Source organism: Mchenga conophoros, linkage group LG6 (assembly GCF_057382185.1).
Source record: "Mchenga conophoros isolate Kocher_MC1m ecotype Shallow Benthic linkage group LG6, M_conophoros_male_GT1.1, whole genome shotgun sequence".
In the NCBI taxonomy this organism is placed as follows: domain Eukaryota; kingdom Metazoa; phylum Chordata; class Actinopteri; order Cichliformes; family Cichlidae; genus Mchenga; species Mchenga conophoros.
In genome coordinates, this window is record NC_140531.1 from 9723394 (window position 1) to 9745416 (window position 22023).

General features: G+C 40.7%; 2 protein-coding genes across 4 annotated transcripts; both read left to right on the plus strand.

Annotated features, from left to right (window-relative positions):
• Positions 1-915: 915 nt before the first annotated feature.
• LOC146572072 (serine protease 1-like) lies at positions 916-2629 on the plus strand. Its single transcript, XM_085278580.1, has 5 exons — positions 916-1169; positions 1264-1431; positions 1889-1950; positions 2248-2390; positions 2471-2629. The coding sequence occupies exons 2-5, from the start codon at positions 1268-1270 to the stop codon at positions 2627-2629; spliced, it is 528 nt and encodes a 175-aa protein (XP_085134706.1). The 5' UTR covers positions 916-1169; positions 1264-1267.
• A 15937-nt stretch (positions 2630-18566) lies between these two features.
• LOC146572073 (uncharacterized) lies at positions 18567-21902 on the plus strand. 3 transcript variants are annotated; one of them, XR_014892896.1, is made up of 4 exons: positions 18567-18735; positions 20179-20326; positions 20411-21565; positions 21796-21902. XR_014892896.1 is itself a non-coding variant. In XM_085278581.1 (2 exons), exons 1-2 carry the CDS (start codon positions 18684-18686, stop codon positions 21291-21293), a joined length of 1167 nt encoding a protein of 388 aa, XP_085134707.1. In that variant the 5' UTR covers positions 18567-18683; the 3' UTR covers positions 21294-21735. The 3 variants fall into 3 exon arrangements, 1 of the variants encoding a protein (XP_085134707.1); XR_014892895.1 differs by having other exon boundaries at positions 20179-21565; XM_085278581.1 differs by lacking the exon at positions 21796-21902 and having other exon boundaries at positions 20179-21735.
• Positions 21903-22023: the final 121 nt, after the last annotated feature.

The following is a 22023-nucleotide window of genomic DNA, read 5'->3' on the forward strand; positions in this document are numbered from 1 at the left end:
CTACAAGCTAGTTGTGATAAATGGTAGTTTAAATTGTGTCCAGGTAATGAACCATTAAATCTCCTCTTGCACCATCTGAATCTCTCTGCAATCACATCACATAGTATGCATATTTTAATTTATACAGCCAAATATCACAAATCTGACCTTAAGGTCTTTGCCACCTGGACACACACACACCAACCGCTCTGAAGAAGCTTAGAGTGGATTTGGAAATAGACACCTGAGGTGAAAGAATTCAAATGATTAAAGTTGTGCTATTATTAAAAAGGTAACAATATCAAGATATGATTCAGGAGGATGTGAAACAACTTCTTAGGTTATGTACTTATTGATTATCAATAATTAACAATGAATATTTTTATTTTACAACCATGCAAACATGACTGATTAACCTGCATGGGGGAAAACTGAATACTGAGTATTAACAACTAAGAGTGCAATAAGTGACCACTGAAAGAGGCCCACACAAAAAGTTTTAAGGCTGTAAGACAGCTGTATGTCACAGAACAATGAACTTCATTTTGAGCTTACTCATAATCAAATAGCATTTCATATCTTTGTTCACTAAGGCAGGAAAACAGCCTCAAGGTTTTGTACTGAGTGAATGAGACATTGTGGATTCGTTTCTGTCAAACATCAGTGTTCAATGTTGTCACTTATGGAAGTGCAATAACGATATGTACAAGACAAATAAAAGAAAAGAAATTGTTATATCAAGTGAGCCAATATCACATTAACTGAACAACTGATGTTTCATGCTTTTTTTATACTGCTTTTATAAAAAGTTTGAGACAGACCCTAATGAGCTACTGAAGCAAATAAATAACTGTCACTGAGCTTTGCATCTATATCACTGAAAAAGGCAAAGAGTTTGTGAAACAGAACAATTGGGACTGCGAGTATAGTTGCTGCACAATATGTTGTTCAGGTGGTAAGCCAACCATCTGTAAGTATATTACTCTTCTCTCAGGTTTCACGGTGTGCACAGAGGTGGATTTGCACAAGAGAATCTTTCACGACCATAGCTGTGAGAAAAATGATCGTCTGTATCACGTGCACATAACTCTGACCCATGGAACACATTACCATCATCTATGTGGCGGCTCTCTGATCCACAGCCAGTGGGTTCTAACTGCAGCTCACTGCTGGAAAGATCAACCTGGATGGTGAGAAATGACTGTTTCACATATTTTAAAAAAACCAGTCCAGAGACAAAAATCATTACTGGTATTTTGTTCTTTTACCATTTCCATTGTTTAGGACTATGTCTGCATATGTAGGAATTCATCCAGGTCCAGGAAGAATGGTGACAATTATTGATCACAAAATCTTTGAGGACCAAACAGGAAAACATGACATCATGCTTCTGAAAATCGACCCACCAGAGAATAAGATTAAGCCTGTTGTCTTCCCTAAATGTCGCAAAAAGTGAGTTTTGAGTAACCTTTTAAGTGTAAAGTTTGAATTCTGGAATTCCTTAATATGTTGACATAATATGTATTTTTCTTGTTTAGTTGGTTGGTTTTTTAAACTTCCAGGAAGAGCAAAAAAATGTAGCAACATCTGTAGTCTATGAACAAAATGACATCATGCTTTTGAAGTTACAAACCCCCATTAGTGACTGCAGAGCTTCTTTATTAACAATAATGTAACTGAGACTTGAATATTGAGCAGAGGGTTCTGGTTTTGATTTTAGGTACCTGCTTAGGAGCTACATCCATGATCTATAATAACTGACAATAAAACACGAGCATGAGGAAATGGAAGGAAATGTAATGTTTTAATAAAATGTTTGAATCTGAAAAGATTAGCTGACTTAGAGTGAACTGGAAATACTCAGCCTGCAGACATGGAGATGGAATTTTATTTATTTTTTAATTTGTAGGATGGATGTCATTCAGATTGCAGGCCATGGTGGCTATACGGTTGATGTAAACTACAACAAACGTAAGACCAGTATTGTTTTGATTATTTCACAATTTTTTAGTTTATATTATACTTTGATTTTGTCTTGTGTGCCTGTTATAGTTACTTTTTCATTTTATTTGAAAACTGTGATGACATAAAGTATTTATTTCATTTTTTTGTGGATATACTGTCAATTTCCCTCCTTTTTAAATGCTGCTCAGCTTCTTTTAAAGAACACATTTTGTTCCAGAAACGAGGCAAAGCATGTTTCTTTCAATATCTGATTTCCTTGCATGAAACATGCAGTAGCTTTTGTTATTTTCCTTTTTTCTCTAGTCCCTGATGAACCGCCTCATCTCCAGTGTGCAAAGATGCATGTTGTTGAGTGTGAGCTTAACCTCCATCCATGTAATTCAGCATTCTTATGGCCAAATGGAAACACGATGTGTTACAAAGAACCTCGAGTGGACATATGTAAGGTGAGTTACCATGCTGCCAACATTTTATCTGTATCATTATCAGATGTTTTGGTACAAAATATTTATGTTTTCTCTCTCAGGGTGATTCTGGTGGTGGAGTGATGGCCAAAAACAACAAGATTCATGGTGTGCATGTTGGTGGTTGTGAACCTGCCTGTACCGGACCAACTATTTCTCTGAAGGTCTGCTCTTACATTCATTGGATAAAGCCGATCATTACACCAAATAATGGAAAATAATAAAATTAAAATAACATTCAAAATAAACAGTCCGCTCTGCAAGAAACTGCTTCGGTGTGAATTGTTTCTACATGTGAACTTTCGATTGTTAAAATATAAATACGTCATGTGTGTTTTCAATGTAGTTTCAGGCGTCAAGTAGATCATTCAGTTGTTCAGAAACTGTGAAGTTTGCATGAAGGTTGTTGGGTCCTTTTTGCCAGATGATATTAAGTACAATTACTACAGTAAAGTACAAATGTAAGGAATTTGTACTTTATTTTATTTTATTTGGTCTTTCCATCACATTTGTGGCTTCTTCTCCGCTGCTTCTAAGTGGAAATTGGTACATTTAACTTCACTACAAATATCTGACATCTTTAGTTGTTATTTTACAGATGAAGATTTGTGCTCATGAAACACATGAAGTACAATTTTGTTTCTGTAGTTGATCAATCAGTTATTTGACTTGCATGAATTTAGCAACTATTATTATATGTTTAATCTTTAAAAGTACTTACTGTTGATATTATTTTCTGTAAATTGTTCAAAATCATAAATGTGTGAGAAGCACTCAATCAGGGGCGACTCCAGCATCAAACCTTTAGGAGGGCTCAGCTCAGTCTTAATGTCATGCTTTTAGTGTTGCCTTCAAAAGAAATGTAATTTTTGGATGGCCTACAGCAGTGTCTAAGAATAACAGATTTTAATATAATACATCAGCTTTACGGTGGTCACTTTAGTTTAAAACCCGATGCAATGGCACAGTCATGTTGACCAGTAAATTTCAAAAACAGTTTAAGAAAAAGCAGATCAGAGGAGAAACCTGCACGGCATTGTTTCAGTCTCTTAACCACATAGAGGCCAGTCCACCAAATCATCAAGTATTTAAAGTACCATTATACAATACAGACAGTTCAAAATCCCCCTGCGACTCCACCTGCACAAGAAGCAAACTGGTAATAGAGCTGGTTTTAAATGACAGCTTTTGAATTCATGCAAACCCAAACACTTTGTTGAGCAGACTCAGCACAGAGACTCGTGTACACCAATTCAGAGAGTGGAGAACAGATTTGTAGTCTGTCACATCAGTATAGTAGCATTCATCCTGTTCAAGTTTACAGTGATGTGAATGCTGCTAAATGCTATTATTCACATTAATAGCAGAGTGCTACTGAAAAGCACACAACGCATCCATTTAATGCATGTAGATTGTGTGAAAAATCCACCTGATCTCTGTTAGTTCCAGTCTCTCTGTCCGCGCTTCCTCTTTGTACTGACAATCACACACAAACATTTTATATTCAACTAAAACAATAACGAAAAATATATTCTTGTAATAATTATTTTAAGAGCATCGTTTGATAAGAGCATAGCACCCTGCTTAGTTATGAGCGATCACCATAGATGAATGTGGGCAAAGCAGAAGTGACATATATGTAGCCAGGTGGAAGGTCTTTATTATCGGACATGTCCCTGACTTTGACTTCATGTCCACTCTTACCCGTTTCTTATATGTGCTGAGTTCCTCCATCTGTCTCCCTCTCTGTCATCCCCTCTCAGTCTTTGTGCAGTCACCCAAAGGTTAATTATAAAAGTATATCAGAGTTTACAACCGAATAAAAGGCATAAACTGGTCCATATCAGTTTGCTGCTGCTGGCGAGGGTGTTGCTAGGATCTTGAAGCATACAGGGCTTACAACAGCCCTGAAGTCTTTTGAGTTTTCACTCAATAACAGCACCTTTTAAAGTTATTTGTTTTTATTTATTTAAACATATAGTAAAATTAATATAAAGTGGTAAATGTTTGCACTACCTAAAGTGTGAAGTCACAGAATGATACTATTTAGTGCAGTTTTTAATCATTACCAGTCTTCATCTTAGAGCTTGTGCTCTTATTGTGCCATGATGTCTCCTTTTAAACTGTGTGGATGTTCACCTCTTCTTCATCCTTCCTGTTCCTTTCACCAAACTGCTCACTCTTGTTCTCCTCTGATCTCACTTCCTGTTCTGGTTATAAGAAGAATGCAGTCAGCATGTGTCAAAGACACTCCCTCCAAATATATGATTTTTGATATGATGATTAGATATTTAACATTTTATTTATCAACTATTTTATGCACTAAATCAATCAATTATTAAACAAATATCATATTGTAGAAATGCAAATAATAATGCACTAAGCAGTTTCATGCCACAAGAGCTAAATGGTCACTTCACTGTATTTATTTCCCACAAACTACTATACCTAGGATCTTCAGGTTTCCACTATATTTCATTAATCTGCAGCGACTGTAGAACATAAAGTATATTGACCTCTATTGTTTTCTTTATGACTTGGCCTGAATACACACACATACACATCTTTGAATAGCACAACAAATGAGGTAATTTTCCATGTGTTTTAATAGGTTTTAGTGATTTATGGGTTTTATGTATGTGTGTGTATTTTGGTCTTCGGTGTAAATTTATACAAACTGTAATTATTTCAGATGAAAGATCCGTTATTTAATGTTGCTTAATGTTGACTCTATGGAGAATAAAGCCTTACATGAGTGTTGCTATTTTTAATTGCGGAGTGGAAGACCTACTGTACTTGTTGTTTAGTCTGTGATCTGAATGATGAATTTAACCAAACTGAAAGCAAAGGTTACAGCTGGGATATTCCACACATTTGAAAGACTCATTGTGTAACTCAGATGTTTATGAGCTTTGATCACTCCAGCATAATAATTATCATGTAACTGCAAGAAGACTTAATGAAACTGAAACAATGCACCCTAACACAGGCATTTGAACTGTACGCTAATGAGTACATGAAGTGTACCTCTACAGCTGAAAAGAGTTTGCCTCTATAATTTCTGGATCTACTGATTTGTTTCTGATGTATCTCTTCTTTTATTTAGCCTGTATTATGAACAGAAAGATGATGAAATCCTCTTTATTTGAAAAAGTGTCCTTAAACTATTTTTCCTCCTTCTTACTGAGTTTCCGAGCTACCTCTTTGTTAAGTGAATAAACAATTTGAACAAGAAAGATATCATGGCATTTATGATGATACAGTGTGTGTGTGTGTGTGTGTGTGTGTGTGTGTGTGTGTGTGTGTGTGTGTGTGTACGCTCGGCAGAGGGGAGGTCAAGACAGGAGCTGAGTTGACCTGGTACATCAAGTTTGGATTTCCCCAGTTGTTGGTAAACAAAAAAGATTTAAACTCAAAAGATTTTGAGTTCATGCACACTGGAAAAAAAATTCTCTTCATCACAATCATTTGTTTAAAAATATGGCTGTTTTACTGATCTATGGTTATTATTAAAGAGGAAGGAAAGAAGAAGAGGAAGCCTGAGCCCAGGTTCTGTCCATTTTCATAACAAGTGACAGCACAGACATCTGAGCTTTTTCGTCATAAAGATTGTGATGTGAAGCATCAGCAGGTAAAGTGTCGTTAAAGTGTCACTTCAATAATGCTGCTGGCAGAAAGAAGTGTTGACACATACTAGCTTTGAATAAAAGGCTTAAAACACAAACAGTCTAATCCTGGGTGTTGCTTTTAAGCTTAAAGAATATAATAAGTTCTAAGACAATTCAGTTTACTTCTTACTGTCCATGTTGTGTTGTGGTATTTACTTTATCATGAATGTACGTGATAGGTTTGTAGCTTGAACCCATCCGCTGGAACGTTGAAGACAATATAATTACACTGCTAAGCAAGACACAAATAGGCAAAGTTCTTCATGTTACTCGTGCACGGGAGAGACCAGACAGAGTGCCGTTCCTTCACTTGACCCCAGTTGCTCTCGTCCGTTCTCCCGTACCACTGTCCTTTTATTGAGGTTACATGAATATGCATAGGTTCATTAACATGTGACGTCTACATACACACAAAGAGTACCTTGCCTGTGTGTGTGTGTGTGTGTGTGTGTGTGTGTGTGTGTGTGTGTGTGTGTGTCAGGTACTGCTGATCAAAGGGTCATAAAAGCACACAAGCAAACATCCTTGGTCAGGAAGAGGGTAGTCAATTGCCCAACGGCTCGTATCAGAACAAATGACCAGACATCCTCCAGCTTCTGTCTCCTGAGGGGCACCAGACAGGGATGCCCACTCTCCCCTTCACTTTTTGCAATTTTTATCGAACCTCTAGCAGCAGCATTTAGACAGGCTACAACAATTAAGGGCATAAAATGTAAGAACATAGAACATAAAATCAGTCTCTATGCGGATGATGTGTTGCTTTTTCTGCAAAACACACAAACCAACCTCTCTGAGGTAATTACTTTAATAAACTGGTTTTCAAGAGTTTCAGATTATTCAATTAACTGGCCAAAATCTACAGTTCTCCCCATTAACTGCTCCTTCCATAATTCTTCCTCTGCCCCACTGCAATCCGGAAATATTAAATATTTAGGTATTAATGTCTCTCCTAAGCTTTCAGACTTAACTAAACTAAACCACATCCCACTTCTAAAGAAAGTAGAAGGCGATCTGACTAGATGGAAATCTTTACCCATATCACTCATGGGAAGGGTCGCCACTATAAAAATGATGATCTTGCCAAAAATAAATTACTTATTTTTGATGATCCCTAACAAACCATCACAAGATTGGTTCAGATCTCTGGATTCATATATTTCCAAATTCCTTTGGAAAGATAAACCCCCGCGTATTAGCTTAAAAACGCTACAAAGAACCAAGGATAGAGGAGGATTAGATCTGCCTAATTTTCACCAATACTTCTTAGCCAACAGGCTTCAGTTCATCTCAGAATGGTTAAAACATACCTTCTTAGTTGAGCCCTGGCTAGATGTTGAACAGGCACTATGCAAGGATCTAGAGATTTCAGACCTACCATTTATTAGCTCAAACATCAAAAGACATGAATGCTTTAAAAGTATCAACATCAGCTTTTCTCTAACAGCATGGTGGGAGTTTCTAAAAATAACGGAGTCTTCATTAATCCCATGCAAACGTACACCTATCTGGAATAACCCTGACATATTACAAAACAATAATATGATTAATTTCCCAGAATGGAGTTGTAAAGGAATTAAATACTTAGAACATATATTAGAGGGAACAGAATTTATTCCATTTGACAGACTAGTTGAACAATATGGGATCAACAAGACAAGGTTTTTAGAATATCAACAAATTAAATCCATAGTAAAAAAGAAATTTAACCTCAGTCAAGTTGAATTACAAACACCACTAAGTGCGGCACATTTTCTTACTCTTAAATCCCCCAAATTATTATCTAAAATATACAGAACACTTTCTAAATTAGATGAATCAATATCCCTTCCTACTGCAAAGTGGGAAGCAGATTTATCAGTCAACCTAGACCAAAACTTCTGGTCTCAGATTTGCTTAAAAACTTTTAAACTACTTAAAAATCCCAGTCTGCAATTAATACAATACAAAATACTTCATAGAGTGCACTATACAGGTCATCGGATGTTCAAGATGGGCTTTACATCTTCCAACAACTGCTCACACTGTCAGGGCAATACACCAGACAATTACATCCACGCTCTTTGGTTCTGTCCACCAGTGCAAAAGTTTTGGCGCGAGATATGTGAAGACTTATCAAAGTGTCTGAAATGTAACATTCCAACTTCCCCCTTAGTGTGTCTACTGGGCAGCTTAGATAATGTCACTTCAGAAAAGAATATCGCCCATATGGTTTTCACTGCCCTATGCATAGCCAAGAAAACAGTCCTCATGAACTGGAAAAATAAAAATAATCTTAATTCTAACCAATATAGAAATTATCTATTAGATTACATTAGTCTTGACACAGCCTCTGCCACCACATTAGATCAATTGCTCTGGGCCCCTTTTATCAGCTCCATCACCTAGTGGGGGTGGGGGGTCATAGTTTGGTCCCGCCTTCACTGTTGTGATTGGTGAGGGGGTAGGGACAGGCTTAGGGCGTCGGGGGGTTCCCCGGAGGCATCTTCCTTGGGGGGCTCAACCCGGGGTAGCGGTCACGTCCGGTTGGGGGCTCTGTTGGCTCTCAGGTGACTGTTTCCTCGCGGCTGCGTGCAGTGGGGCTAGGGGAGGGTCTGTGCTGACGGACGTGGGTTACTGACCTGGCAACCTGGCTGCCCCTGGGTGGGTCCGGGATGGGCGTGAGGTTCTGGGGGCGCTCCGTCTCTGGGCTGGGGCCCGGGCCGGGCCTCGGGGGCTTGGGTCCTGGTTGGTGTGTTGCCGGGGTTGTGGGCGGGTGGGTGCATGGGTGCCCGGCCCTGGAGCAGGGTGCCGCCGGTGCGTCGAGCCGCCTGGGGGGCTCTTCAACTGGTGGGGGGGATGGTCACATCTTGCAGGAGCTTTCTTCTCTTCAGGAACTCTCTGCAGGAGGGGGAGATACAGGAGAGGTGGAGGAAGATCTCAGCCTGGGCGTTTACCGTCTTATGTAGTCTGGAAGATGTGTGGATGGTCGGGTGGGTGCAGTTTTCTCTGTGGTGGGGTTGGGTGGACTATCCAGGGCTCTGTGGAGCCGGAGGGCGCTACTGCACTGGGCCCCGGTCTGATGGGCCTGGGCCCCCCTTCCCTGGCGGGTCGCGAAGGGTGGGAGTGCCTACTGGGGTCAGCGGGGGAGCTGGCCCCAGGGAGGGGTTACCTGCCCCTCCCTTCCTTCCCTCCCCATCTCCAGCTGCCTCCCTCTTCCCGCTCCTCCACAACCACTCACACATGCAGGGCCTTGGAGTGGGGGTATGTCACCAGGGTGCAGAGGAGGCTACCCCCCCCCCCCCCCCCCCCTGTCCCCTTCTGGCTGCCTCTGCCTCAATTTTATCCCACAACTTAGACATTCACATTATTCACACTCTCATTACACATACATATAGGATCTTGGGGGTGGGCACAATCACGGAGTCCAAAATACCATCAGGGTGTACACCTCACCCCTGACGTCGTTGCCCACCTCTCAATTTTAAATACACTTAGTCATTGAGGGCTAGCAGGAGGGACTATGCGCTTACCTGCTGCTCCTTGGCAGGTAGCTCTATGCCCTCCTGGGTTTTAATTGCACCTTAGAACACACATGCATCAACACTACAATGAGTGGGTGGAGGGAGGTTTGGAGTCTTCTCCCACCCCCATTCTCTGCGGCCTGCTGGAGCGGGAGGGCTAGTAGGAGGAGTTGGCCGTCCGACTGCGGTCTGGGGTGTGGGGCCTCCCTGCTGCTGCGGAGTCGGGGTGGTCTGCCTCTCCCCACCGCAGGGAAAAGGGTAACACCACCTGGGTCTGGGTGCAATTCCCCCCTCCAGGGACAAGGGTACCTAGACCCGGTTTGTAGAGTACGCTTGGGGAGTGTGATTGTGTGTACAGCGTCTCTTTATGTCTGTCTCCACGTTGGTTGAGTGTGGAGTGAGTGCATATGAGAGCATGAGGGTGGGAATGGATGTTTGTGTCTGTGTGTGCCCGTATGTCTGTGTCTATATGTCAGGTTGGGTATCAGACGCCACCTCTCTGGGGACACCTCAGGCCCTCCAAGGTTTGGAGGCCTATCTCCACCCACCACCACTTCCCCTGCCGGTGGCGGACTCCCTCAGGTGTCGGTGTCTTGGTGGTTCTTTGTATCTGGGGGTGGGCGTCCGGGTACACACCGGCTCACTCCTTGGCGGCCGCTTGTCGGGGCCTGGGGCCTGGGGCTCGCTCGGGCCCCTTTGGAGGTGGGGTGCCCCCGGCCTCTCGGCCTGGGGCTCGGTCACTCAGGCACAGCTGGGGGCCGGCGGAGCTCACGGGCGCGTCACTGCAACTCCCCCTGACTTCTGCTCCGCGGCTGCTGGGCGAGCCCTCATCTGGGACTCTCCTCAGCTCTTACTGGAACAGTGGCGCGGCTGCCCCTCTGTTGGTCTTCCATGGTCTCTTGTGTTCTGGGGGCCTCTGGATGTCTGGAGTTTTGATCTCCTCCATACCCACTTCACACCCTGGAGGACGGGGCTGTGGCCCCCCCACACTCCCTAGCAGATCATTACATGGAGAAACCTTTGGAATGCAAGCATGCTGATCCACACAGGTATGCACACATGGGTATTCACAGACGCGGACTAAAGCTTTCTTGGCTGCTGCCTCAAAGCACACTGTGCGCTGTCTATCTTGCGTGCTGCACAATATCGTTTATTATTTAGAAAATATTGATATCTATGACTAGCTAGTTTATTGTGATGGTGCTTTGTTTTCTCTATTATTATGTTGCTCTTTGTTGTTTGCTGTCTCCTCTGTTTGTTTTTTTTGTTTTTTTGTTTTTTTCTCCATACAGGTGACCCAGGAGTTCTTTTTTTTTTTCTCTCTCTTCCCCCCCCTTCTCACCGTCTCTTCTCCCCTTTGGTTTTCTTTCTTTCTCTCCCCCTCTTTCTCTCATTCATTCCCCCTGTCCTATTTATTAAAAAAAAAAAAAAAAAAAAAAAAGACAAAGGATGAACTGAAGCTCTGCCATCACGTAATGTCGCATACTGCTGTTTCTGATGTCATTTAAAAAAAAAAAGAAAAAAAAAAAAAAAAAAAAGGAAGAGGGTAGACCCCCCCTCATCCTAGATAACACAGTAAGGAAGTCCAGCAGTTCATTTATACACAAAAAGCACTTAGACTAGAACAGACGTAATTACGTTAATCCTACCATAAAACAATAAGAGAAGGTATGACCTCTCTCATGCTCCCAGGATGTAGGTGTGGAATGCACACCAAGCCTCTGTAGCCTGTTAAAGATCACACAACTTATCACTACACAATTGATTATACACCTCTAAGCATCTATGGTTAAATATTTCTAAGCATAAATGACAATCAACAATACAAACTCTAACAGTACGCTACTTTGTTCTAGCGACTGTAAAAAATAATTGTATTCATGAAATAAACTAGACTTTCACAGTCTGCATCTTCCACAGTTTTCATGCTTTTGTTCACTCCAAATTTGACACAAACCCACAGACAACCAGAGTTAACTATGTGAAGCAATCACAGACACTGTAATGGCTGATTTTTCTAATAAACACAATCAGGTTAACATTAAGGTTTAACATTGAAGGAGATTTGTTCCATAGTCACAGTTATACTTGTATTTCCTTTACTTACATCCAACACTACTATGTTCTGTTTCAGTCCAGGTGCTGGCAGTTTATCCTTTGTTGTTTGGACAAATAAGCTTAAAGCTAAACCTTCATGTTTTTGATGGGAAAGTTTGTTAAACCATTGCTCAACTTATGTCTGCACAGAACAGATAATTATGATGTACTTGTAAAAAGACTTGATAAGCAGGTCACAGCTGAATCAAGGGGTAATAAAAGTAAGACCACGCGGTCTCAGCACGACTACACATGCAGTGGGTTATCGCACACATTTGAAAGACTCATTGTGTAACTCAGGATGTGACCCCTTATAAAGGAGACAGAGAAGTTCTGTTGTTCAGTCAAGTAAAACCTGGTGAAAGCGCAATTCTAAGACTCTGGTCGTTGCTTAAGTGTATAGATAAAAAATCATTTTTTCATACATTATTTTCTTACTATATTAGTATAATCACCAAATCGATTATTTCGTATTTATCTCCTGAAACGATCTACATTAACTTTTCTATCCCTAGAAATGTGTTTCCAGAGTCCCAGGTTTAGTGACTTCCTGTCCACCATCACATCAGCTGAGAAGTTGTCAAATTTGAGGGGAGCAGAGAAGATCAGACACCAGTCAGCAGGTCAGAGGCCATCTCTCATTTCACAAATCAATCACTTGATTTATAAATGGAACAAACACCCCATCAGACCAGGTAATGACCGATTATGAGACAACAGCCGTCTGAGAGGAGATGTTCTGTATCACAAAACATGGAAAACAAACAAACTCTAGGCATTCTGAAATATATAAAGCTCAACAAAAAAACAAAACCATATCAGATCCTGATGTAATTCATTTTGTTGTTGTCTTTATTAGTCATTTAAAAAGAGGTCTAGAAAAAGTGTCCAGGAAGAGATTCTACTATTTATGCAGCACTGCCCCCGTGTGGCCACAAAGACACACAACAGCTTCATTTCTCAGCCTGTTGCCTTCTTTTCCCTTCATGATGTAAACAGTGAATGAACTGAAAGAAGTCAACCCATAAACTGTTAAACTGATACAACAGTCATGATGATTATGTAACAAGTTGTAGTTGACTTTCTGGTGGTGGTTTTGGTATACAATTTAAAAGCCATTTTCTTTTATAAATACACCATACACTTTGTTCTTGACCATTTCTTTTCCTCATATCCTTAATGGACAGTGGAGGAACACTACATCTAGCTTCTGTTTAACATTTATCCAGGCGCCCCCTCACTGTACCTCTACAGAAACCAAGGGAGAGAGACAGACACACAAAGATTTCCACTTGAATCTTGATCTCAAAATAGAAAAAGTTTTATCACAAAATAATTACAAGAGCTCAGCCAGGTGAGATATAGCAGAACCATCAATTCAGAGTCTGACAGTAAGGGTGAAGACGAGCCTGACTGTTGGTCTGCTCCAAAACAAGCCCATAATCAAGCTTTGAAATAATATGTTACAAAATTGTGAAACTGCGACATGAAATTTGATTTGAAAATGAAATTCATCCTGATCAGGAGCTGTTATGATCTAAATGGTGTTCTAGATCCAGTAAGCATTCATTCAACTTGTCTGCAGCAAAATTAAAAATAAGTTACCACATGTTGTTTTTTAAATTGGTAAATAATTGATAAAATGTTAAAAGTACTGGTTGTGTTTGACCTCATCACCAGGATGAGTTGGAAATACTTCAAATTCCCTCAGGTGGCCTTTTGCTGGTTGGATTGCCACTACAGTCTGTAAACTGTAGAGGTAATTTTGTGAGCTCATTGGATGAGCAGTTTCTGAAATACTCAGACCAGCCCATCTGGCACCAACAACCACGCAATCTCTTTCCCCCATTCTGATACTTGCTTTGACCTTCAGCAGGTCATCATGAACATGTCTGTATGCTAAAATACTTTAATTTGCTGACGTCTGATTGGTTCACTAGACATTTGTGTTTAACGAGCAGGTGAACAGGTGTACCTGGCAAAGTGTGTGTAACCCTCAGTGTTACTGACATGTTCCACACTGATGCACAACAATACTCTGTGCCCCACACTGTTTTATTAAGTATGTCTAATCACTGTAGACATTACATGTACCTTCTTGAAGGAGAGGTCAAAGGTCAGTTACGTTTATAGGTTCCTGCTATATGTTGTGACATATACACAGCACAGTTGTAGGAATGATAGTTTCTAGATTAAGTTGATAAAGTTGACCTTGAAGACCACAAGTTTGAATGGATTGTTAACATGACCCCACTCTACAGCACTGCAACATTTTAACATGAGTTATTTAAGACTTTCCAGGTATCCTGGTTACAGAAAAAGATTGATGAGCAGAAAAAAAGAAACAAACTTTAATTGTTTCTGATTAGAAGCTGTACAATCCGGACTGACTTTAACAAATGTGCTATAGGCTCAGCTGGAAAATAGTGAGCTTTACAAGACTGATTTTGTTCCAAAGGCTTTCACAGACCTCAACCAATCCTAAGGCTAATTAGCACGGCTAGAATTTTAAAAACATTTGTTAAATGTTGTCATTGCTAACATATACCTGTTTTAGAGCATGCTGAGTAGCGAGAATGCAAAGTTATTGTTACCTCTAAAACAAATGTGAAGATGTGATATTAGCATGTACGGAGCCCCTCTGATGACATGGTCCAAAAAATAAATAAATTGTGGCCACAAAATACTACTTCGTGGCCACGAAATGGGTATAACGTGCGCACGAAATGCTTATTTGTGAGCACGAAACACTTGACCAATAACCGTGATCCTTCCCAGGCCCTTGCAGTTGGTTGACAATAGAATCTATCCCAACGTCCGGGTCGTACTTACGTCTGCAATGCAACTGGGCTCTTAATATCCTGTTTAAATGTCTCTCCATAATAATGGTTCCTTTCAGTGCCAGGCTTTTCAAAATGCATGTGTAGCTCATTCCCAGCCTAAAATTGTCAGGGATCTGGGTCTGAGGGACCTAGACCTATTATTGTGTATTGTTTACTCCACTGTAAATAAACGCATTTTGGGTCCTCCTTCCCCACACACCCAAGGTCTGCCACGCAGACCATGACAAAAATAAAACTCAATCATACTGTCTCTGGCCATGTTGTACAGGTTTAGCCTACTCTTATGCTTATGTCTCTACACAGCTGTCCAATGTATCAATATGATGTGCGCACGTCATCTATTTGTTGCCACAAATGCGTAATTCGTTGCCACGTTATACCCAATTCGTGCCCACAAATTAGCATTTCGTGCGCACGTTATTTCGTGCCCTCGAAATAGTATTTTGTGGCCACAAATAAGTATTTCGTGGGCACTTATACTATTTCGAGGGCAGGAAGTAGTATTTTGTCACCACAATCTATTAATTTTTTGGAGGATGTCATCAGAGGGGCTCCGTAAGCATGAGCTATATAGTATCTCCAAGAGAAAAGCGATCAGCTGATCATTGATCAGTTTCATGATTTAAGTAGCAACAGGAGAGAGAGGGAGAGAGAATGGGAGAAGAAGAGGCAGCTGGCCACGTAAAGACACAGAAGAACTCCAGCTTTGTGTATTTGTTTTTCATTCAAGCTGAAGTCCGGGACAAATCGGGTTCCTTTTCAATACGAGATGCGGCCGGTCCGCGGGTCTCTCCTCCTCCTTCCTCCCCTTTCCCTCATCCACCTGCTGTACTCAAAATTTGTACTCAAGTACAAGTACTGTTACACTGCTTAAATTGTACTCAATTACAAGTAAAAGTACTGGTGTTAAAAAAATACTTGAGTAAAAGTACAAAGTACTCTTCTCAAAAACTACTCAGAGTATTAATTACTTTTTAACAGACTGATGTTTTATTCTGTCGTCAATAGCAGGCATTCAACTCGATTCACCAGTATAAATATTTATGTTCAAAGCACATTTCTCAGATGAACAAGGTATAGAAAGGTAACTTGTTTTGTAAATAAATGTAGATATAAAAGAAGGAATTTTGTTTGTTAAAACAATGACAAATATGTTTCTGAACATGCGTAGAACCGTTTAAACTTTTCCCCATACACTGAACAACAGGCAGGTGAGTGTCTTAAACTCTTAGCATTTCTGTCACACTTGAACCTTTTGTTCAGTTTCAGCAAGAGCTGGTTTTCTAAATTAACAGAGGCAATCCGACTTGGTTTGGCTGTGAAGAGTAGACCAGCACAGCTAAAAAGTCGTTCACACACAGCAGAAGCAGGCAGAGCTGTGTTCAGTTTAAGAGAGAGGTTTTTGATACCTGAGAAGGAGTGCAGCAGCTCCATGGTGTCTGTGGCACAAGCAAGGTAACCATCAAGCTCAACTGCACTTTGCAGCCTTCTGGAGATTGGTCTGGAGAAGAATTCATCTTCATCAGATGACTCTCTTTGCTGATCCTCACTCTCATGCTCTGTCGTTTCAAGATGTTGTTTGATGTATGTCAAGGCTGTAATTGCAAGTAGATAACACAATTTTGTTATTTAAATTTCAGTGATTATTCCTGAACACAAATTTAAAAACGGCAAATTCTCAAAAAGGATTGTTTAGTATTCAGGACAGACCATCAATAACTTACAATGTATTAGGTGAAATACTCACTTAAGCATGTGTTCAAATGTAAAAACACACAAAAATGGGATCACATGAATCCTTACCAGCCTCTGTTACATCTGCTCTGTCAGTCCAGGAAGTCTTGAACTTGGGTAAGAGGACTGCAGCTGCAGCCAACTCTGGATCCTCCATCATCGCTCCAAAACGCTTTTGAAGGCCATTTTGCAGGGCTCTGATAAGATAAGATAAGATAAGATAAGATAAGATAAGATAAGATAAGATAAGATAAGATAACCTTTATTAGTCCCACATGTGGGAAATTTGTTTTGTCACAGCAGGAAGTGGACAGTGCAAAAGTTATGACGCAAAAATTAGAATACAATAAGAATAAATACAGTACACAGCTGTACAGAATAGAATAAAATAATATACTATATACAGTAGAATAAAATAGAATAAAAATATACAATAAGATAAAAATAGAATACGAATGCTATATACAACTGAGTAAAATACAACGATGCCAGAAAAGATTATTGCACTTAGTGTTATTGCACATGTGTGGATGTGTGTGTTTGTTCAGTTAAAGTCTTTGTTGTGGAGTCTGACAGCAGTGGGGAGGAAAGACCTGCGAAATCTCTCCGTCCCACACCGTGGGTGCCGCAGTCTCCCACTGAAGGAGCTGCTCAGTGCTGTCACAGTCTGCTGCATGGGGTGGGAGACGTTGTCCAACAGGGATGACAGCTTAGCTGCCATTCTCCTGTCACTCACCACCTCCACTGGGTCCAGAGGGCATCCTAGAACAGAGCTGGCCCTTCGGATCACCCTGATGAGTGGCACACATGTCTTGCTTGATGTCTCCAGCCTGCTAAGTTTGGACAGTAGTTGTTGGATTACTGGCAGGAGCCATCCCATAAAGGAAGTGGACTCAGACTGAAGAATGTTTGAAGCTTTCACCAGTGGCTTCATGGTGGTACAGTACTCCCTAAGGAATGCAACTTCTGCAGGACTCAACCTGTAAGACACAACAACAAAACCCACCATGACTATAATAGGGATCTTCTGATTTAATATTAAGAGTCTGCTCACGTTTTTAACCATCCATTAAGGAAAATTCACAAAATTTGCAACCATATTGGTAGGTGTCCAATTTTACTCACATTTAATCACCTTGAACTCCTCACAAATGCTCCTGATGGCATTTTCAATCGGGCTCTGGTACATGTCAGCTGAGAGCTGGAAGATTAATTTGAGATGCAGCTCAGCACTGTGTTCAAATTTTGTTTTTGTTTTTTATATAGGCCAGCTGATTGTAGGCCTGTGAGTTTTAAATGACTACAAATTTAATTTATTGTAATGACGGTGGTTATCCAAATAATAAGCTAAAACATTCCTACGAATTTAGCTGTTCAGTGGTGACGCACGAATCCTACTTCCGGGTCTAAAGTAGTCTGCGTTTAATATGGCTTTTGTGTTGTTAACATGTTTAATGCTATGTATTTTCTTCTATTTGATCTCAAAAAGCTCCTAAAACAGTCAGTGATCACTGTTGACCTCCCTCGGCTTTTATTACCGCTAATCATTTATTTAAGCTCAGTTTTTAAAACCTTAGTATGTAACTACAGCCCAGCCCATGCAGCAGTATATGAATGACTAACCTCGTATTGTGGATGGATTATCTCAGCATCCTGCCATGCGATTACATTTGTTCCTGATCACCGAGAACACTCACATTAACGTTTATGGAGTGGAAAAAAGTTAGCTTGTTTATATTATGCTAACATAGCTGTGTCGCTAGCGGTCACGTAGCACATCATTATATACCAGCTAGCCCAACTTCAGTAACCCTACAAACGTCACTGCTGTTTAGTTTTCTGTCTTCATTTATGCTGGAAGTGATAGCAGAGCTGTACGTTTGAATTTGTTTCCAAAACCCTGCAGTCAGGACATGGTATATTGTATTTAGATAGAAGCTAGCGAGCTAACGCCCTGCTAACTTCTAACTCTGTTAAATGTCATAAATTCCGTTTTCATGGATGCCTGGATGTTAAACTCAATTGTTACACCTGGTAGAGCAGAACGCTGATCATTTTATTAAAAATGAAAGACTTTAGACAGTTTTTCAACTCTCAGTAATGCCATAGTGATCGTTTGATATATGGACCTGCAGCGGAGTTTAGACCCAGACACAGCTAGTGAGGTCAGACTGAACAACTGGATAGTTCTATCACGTGCACGTGTACACGTTGACAACCGTAACCATGGCCGCCGAGGGTATATAAATGCTTCACAAGGTTCCAAACGTCTGTTTACACTTGCTCGTGGACTTGTTTCGACCTGCTCCAACCTCAGCCTGTGGAAAGCTAAGTTTTGCAAAACATTTTACTGGAAGCTGATATAACTTGAACGCATAACAAGTACTTCATCTGTGGATCGTTTGTACTTGTTTTTGTTTTTCAAGTTTGAAGATGGCTCGCCGTGGACCCGGACTCCCCGACTGTCACCTGGACTTCGCTGCAGGTACGTTTGAAAATTTCTTTAAATGTAAATTACTGTAATAATTTAACAAGTTCCAGTGTGAATATCAAGTTTTAACGTGATCAAATATGTGTATTCAAGATTGTTTCCCGTAAATTGTTTGTATGTTTTAAATTTTCCGGGAGAGGTGTAGAAATTATTAACGACTGGTGTATGAATATGAAAAAAGGTGTTACTTTGACTTGAAGGCTTCAAATTTGACACTTTTCTTTAAAATGAAATGGTTAAAAATAGCTTAATGGACTAAAATTTGTAAAATGCCCAAAAATCAGTTTCTGTGGTAACGGCATCTTCAAGATGTCATGGCCTCAGAACACGCAGGCGTAAACACACAGATCCAGGTCCCCTCCTGACATCCTTTTCTTCTCCGGATCAAAGGCTTTATTGACATAAACTATATTTTTTCTCTGCTGCAAAACACAAAGATAAAAAAATACAAATAAAATAATATCAAAAGAATATGAAAACAGTAGTAATAATGGCATTAAGACCCATCTTCTGTTACGGTAATGCTTTTAACCTTATTAGATAGCAGAGAGAGATATTGTACACGGGGATATTTACACAGGGATAGCATGTTTACCACAGATTAGATGTATCTGTCCTTATGGCAGATACAGTCCTTGTGCACATTTCTAAAAATGTGGATTCTGAGTTAAGAGTTTCTGTTTGTTTGTTTGTTTGTTTGTTTGCTTGTTTGTTTGTTTGTTTTTCACTTGACCATCATTTTCAGACATACCTGCAGAGCTTTGTGTGTGCAATTCTTGCCAACTCTTGCCAAGAAGGTTGTGTTTTTATTTTAAAAAAATAAAATAAATATATATATATATATATATATATATATATATATATATATATATATATACATATATATATATATACATATATATATTTAGGACATGCAATTGGTACATGTGGTCTAAATGTTACATTATGGTTTGCATCCACATATTTAACCTATGAGCTTTTTTCAAAATGTGTGACATCGTGAATTGTAACTAAAACAGGAGAATGAGCTGCATGGTTAGTTATAAATGTACTGTAGTATATTTATATAATAAGTTACTCATGTCCGGCTATTTACAAATCAATACCTATTATCCATTACCTATTCCAACATAGTGTTTGCATAAAGGCTTACAAGGAACAAATAAAACAAATTGAATGTACACAAAATACAGTGTCATATATAGTGTCAATATAGTGTCACCTTAAAAGTACACAGAGTGAGCTGCCTTGGTGGAGGTTTGGTGGTCTTCTATTAAAAAACTTCACTTAAAGATTGAACAAGTAGAAGTGTCATTCAGTCTGACATAAAATGCTTTTCTCTCATCCTCTGCTCAAACTAACAGATGTAGGTCTGTTGCTTTAACACTGGGTGTCTATTACATTCCTAATGTTATTTTAAAAATTGTTTCCTCACAGGGCGTCTTGACTATGTGGTTGAACGCCCTGCAGAAGAAGGCCTTCCTGAAGTCATCAGGATCCTGGATGACAGTCTCCAGAGCACCACCTCTTCTGGTGAAGCTCAGGACACTGATACCCAGCGTATCAGCGAAGGTGAGTATGGTGAGTATTTTATCCCTCTCTCACCCTCACCCTCTTCTGATGAAGCACCAGATGCTGATGACGGTGAACAGCAAGGTGAGTATGGTAGGTATTTTATCCCTCTCTCACCCTCACCCTCTTCTGATGAAGCACCAGATGCTGATGTCGGTGAACAGCAAGGTGAGTATGGTGAGTACCCCCCCTACCTACCTATAGACGATGAAGAGGTGAGTGAACAGACTGACAATTCATCTGACTGGAACGACTCAGAAGAGTGGGGGGATTGGCTTAGCGATGACTCTGGGTATGACACCATGGATGAGAGAGATGATTCCCCTCTCATCCGGGAGCACCCTCCAGAGCCGTTTTGGCACGATTGGCAACGTCCTATTGCTCCAGGTGCTGCCCCCATCGCCATGCCGCCTTTCGGCCAGGCCAATGCCCCACTCTTCCCTCGAGTTGTTGCCCCAGTTGGTGATCCGCCAGCTGCTCCTCCCCCAGCTGCTCCTCCCCCAGCTGCTCCCTCTGCTGCTCCTTCCTCTTCTGCTCCCTCTGCTGCTTCTTCCTCAGCTGCTCCTTCCTCAGTTGCTCTCTCTGCTGCTCCTTCCTCAGCTTCTCCCTCTGCTGCTCCTTCTTCAGCTGCTCCCTCTGCTGCTCCTTCCTCAGCTGCTCCCTCTGCTGCTCCTTCTTCAGCTGCTCCCTCTGCTGCTTCTTCCTCAGCTGCTCCCTCTGCTGCTTCTTCCTCAGCTGCTCTCTCTGCTGCTTCTTCCTCAGCTGCTCCCTCTGCTGCTTCTTCCTCAGCTGATCTCTCTGCTGCTCCTTCCTCAGAAAAGAGAAGCAGAGAAGACATCTGCACCGAAGAGGTAAGTGCAAAGAGGTGCAAGGTGAGTGACCAGTTTGATGCCCCTTCAACATCCTCAGGTAGTTTTGGAGTCAGACGTTTCTGGGAGAGGCCTTTTAACCTTTCCATGGATGACAGTGACTCTGATTAGTTTATGTTAGAATGTGTTTTTAAACTTTGTTTTTACAGATATAAGAACATGTGACTCGCACATGTGAAATGTATTGCTTTTTTTGTTGATATGTGACATTAATATTAATATTACATTGTGAATTAAAGGTAGTTTTTTAGTTGTTATTACTTCCAGTTACGTCCAAGATGGAGCAAACACCCCACCCAGAAGACAGCCTTACCCCAACCAACCCGATGAGAAGGATGGATGACCAAGTGAAAAACGGGAGAGTGGTGCTGTGTTCCAACTATGTAAGTTATCACCTCACATTGACAACAAACTGTATTGAAGACAAAATTCTTCCAATAGTTGGTATAAATCATCATCCTATGTCAGCAGCACTGTAGGTTTAGCTTTATTTATATTTTTCATGTGTATACGTTGGGTTTAAAATTGCTTTTTAACAACATACTGCAGCTACCAACAATGAAAATGCTGTTTTGTGTTAAAATGACGTCTTTCTTGTGTTATTGCTTTGCAGGGCAGCTGAGAGTGGACAGAGCTGCACAGAGGACCAAAGATCCACTCTCAGCACTTCATACCTGACTGGCCACAGCACCAACCCTCCTCACCCTAGGTGAGGAGGGTCCTGACCCCGCCTGCACAGAGGGAGTTGTGAACATGCACTTCTGTGTTGGTGGGTTTAGGATCCTCCTCACACTCACACTGATGAAGACTGTCACTGGAAGATGTCTCCATTGCATCAGCA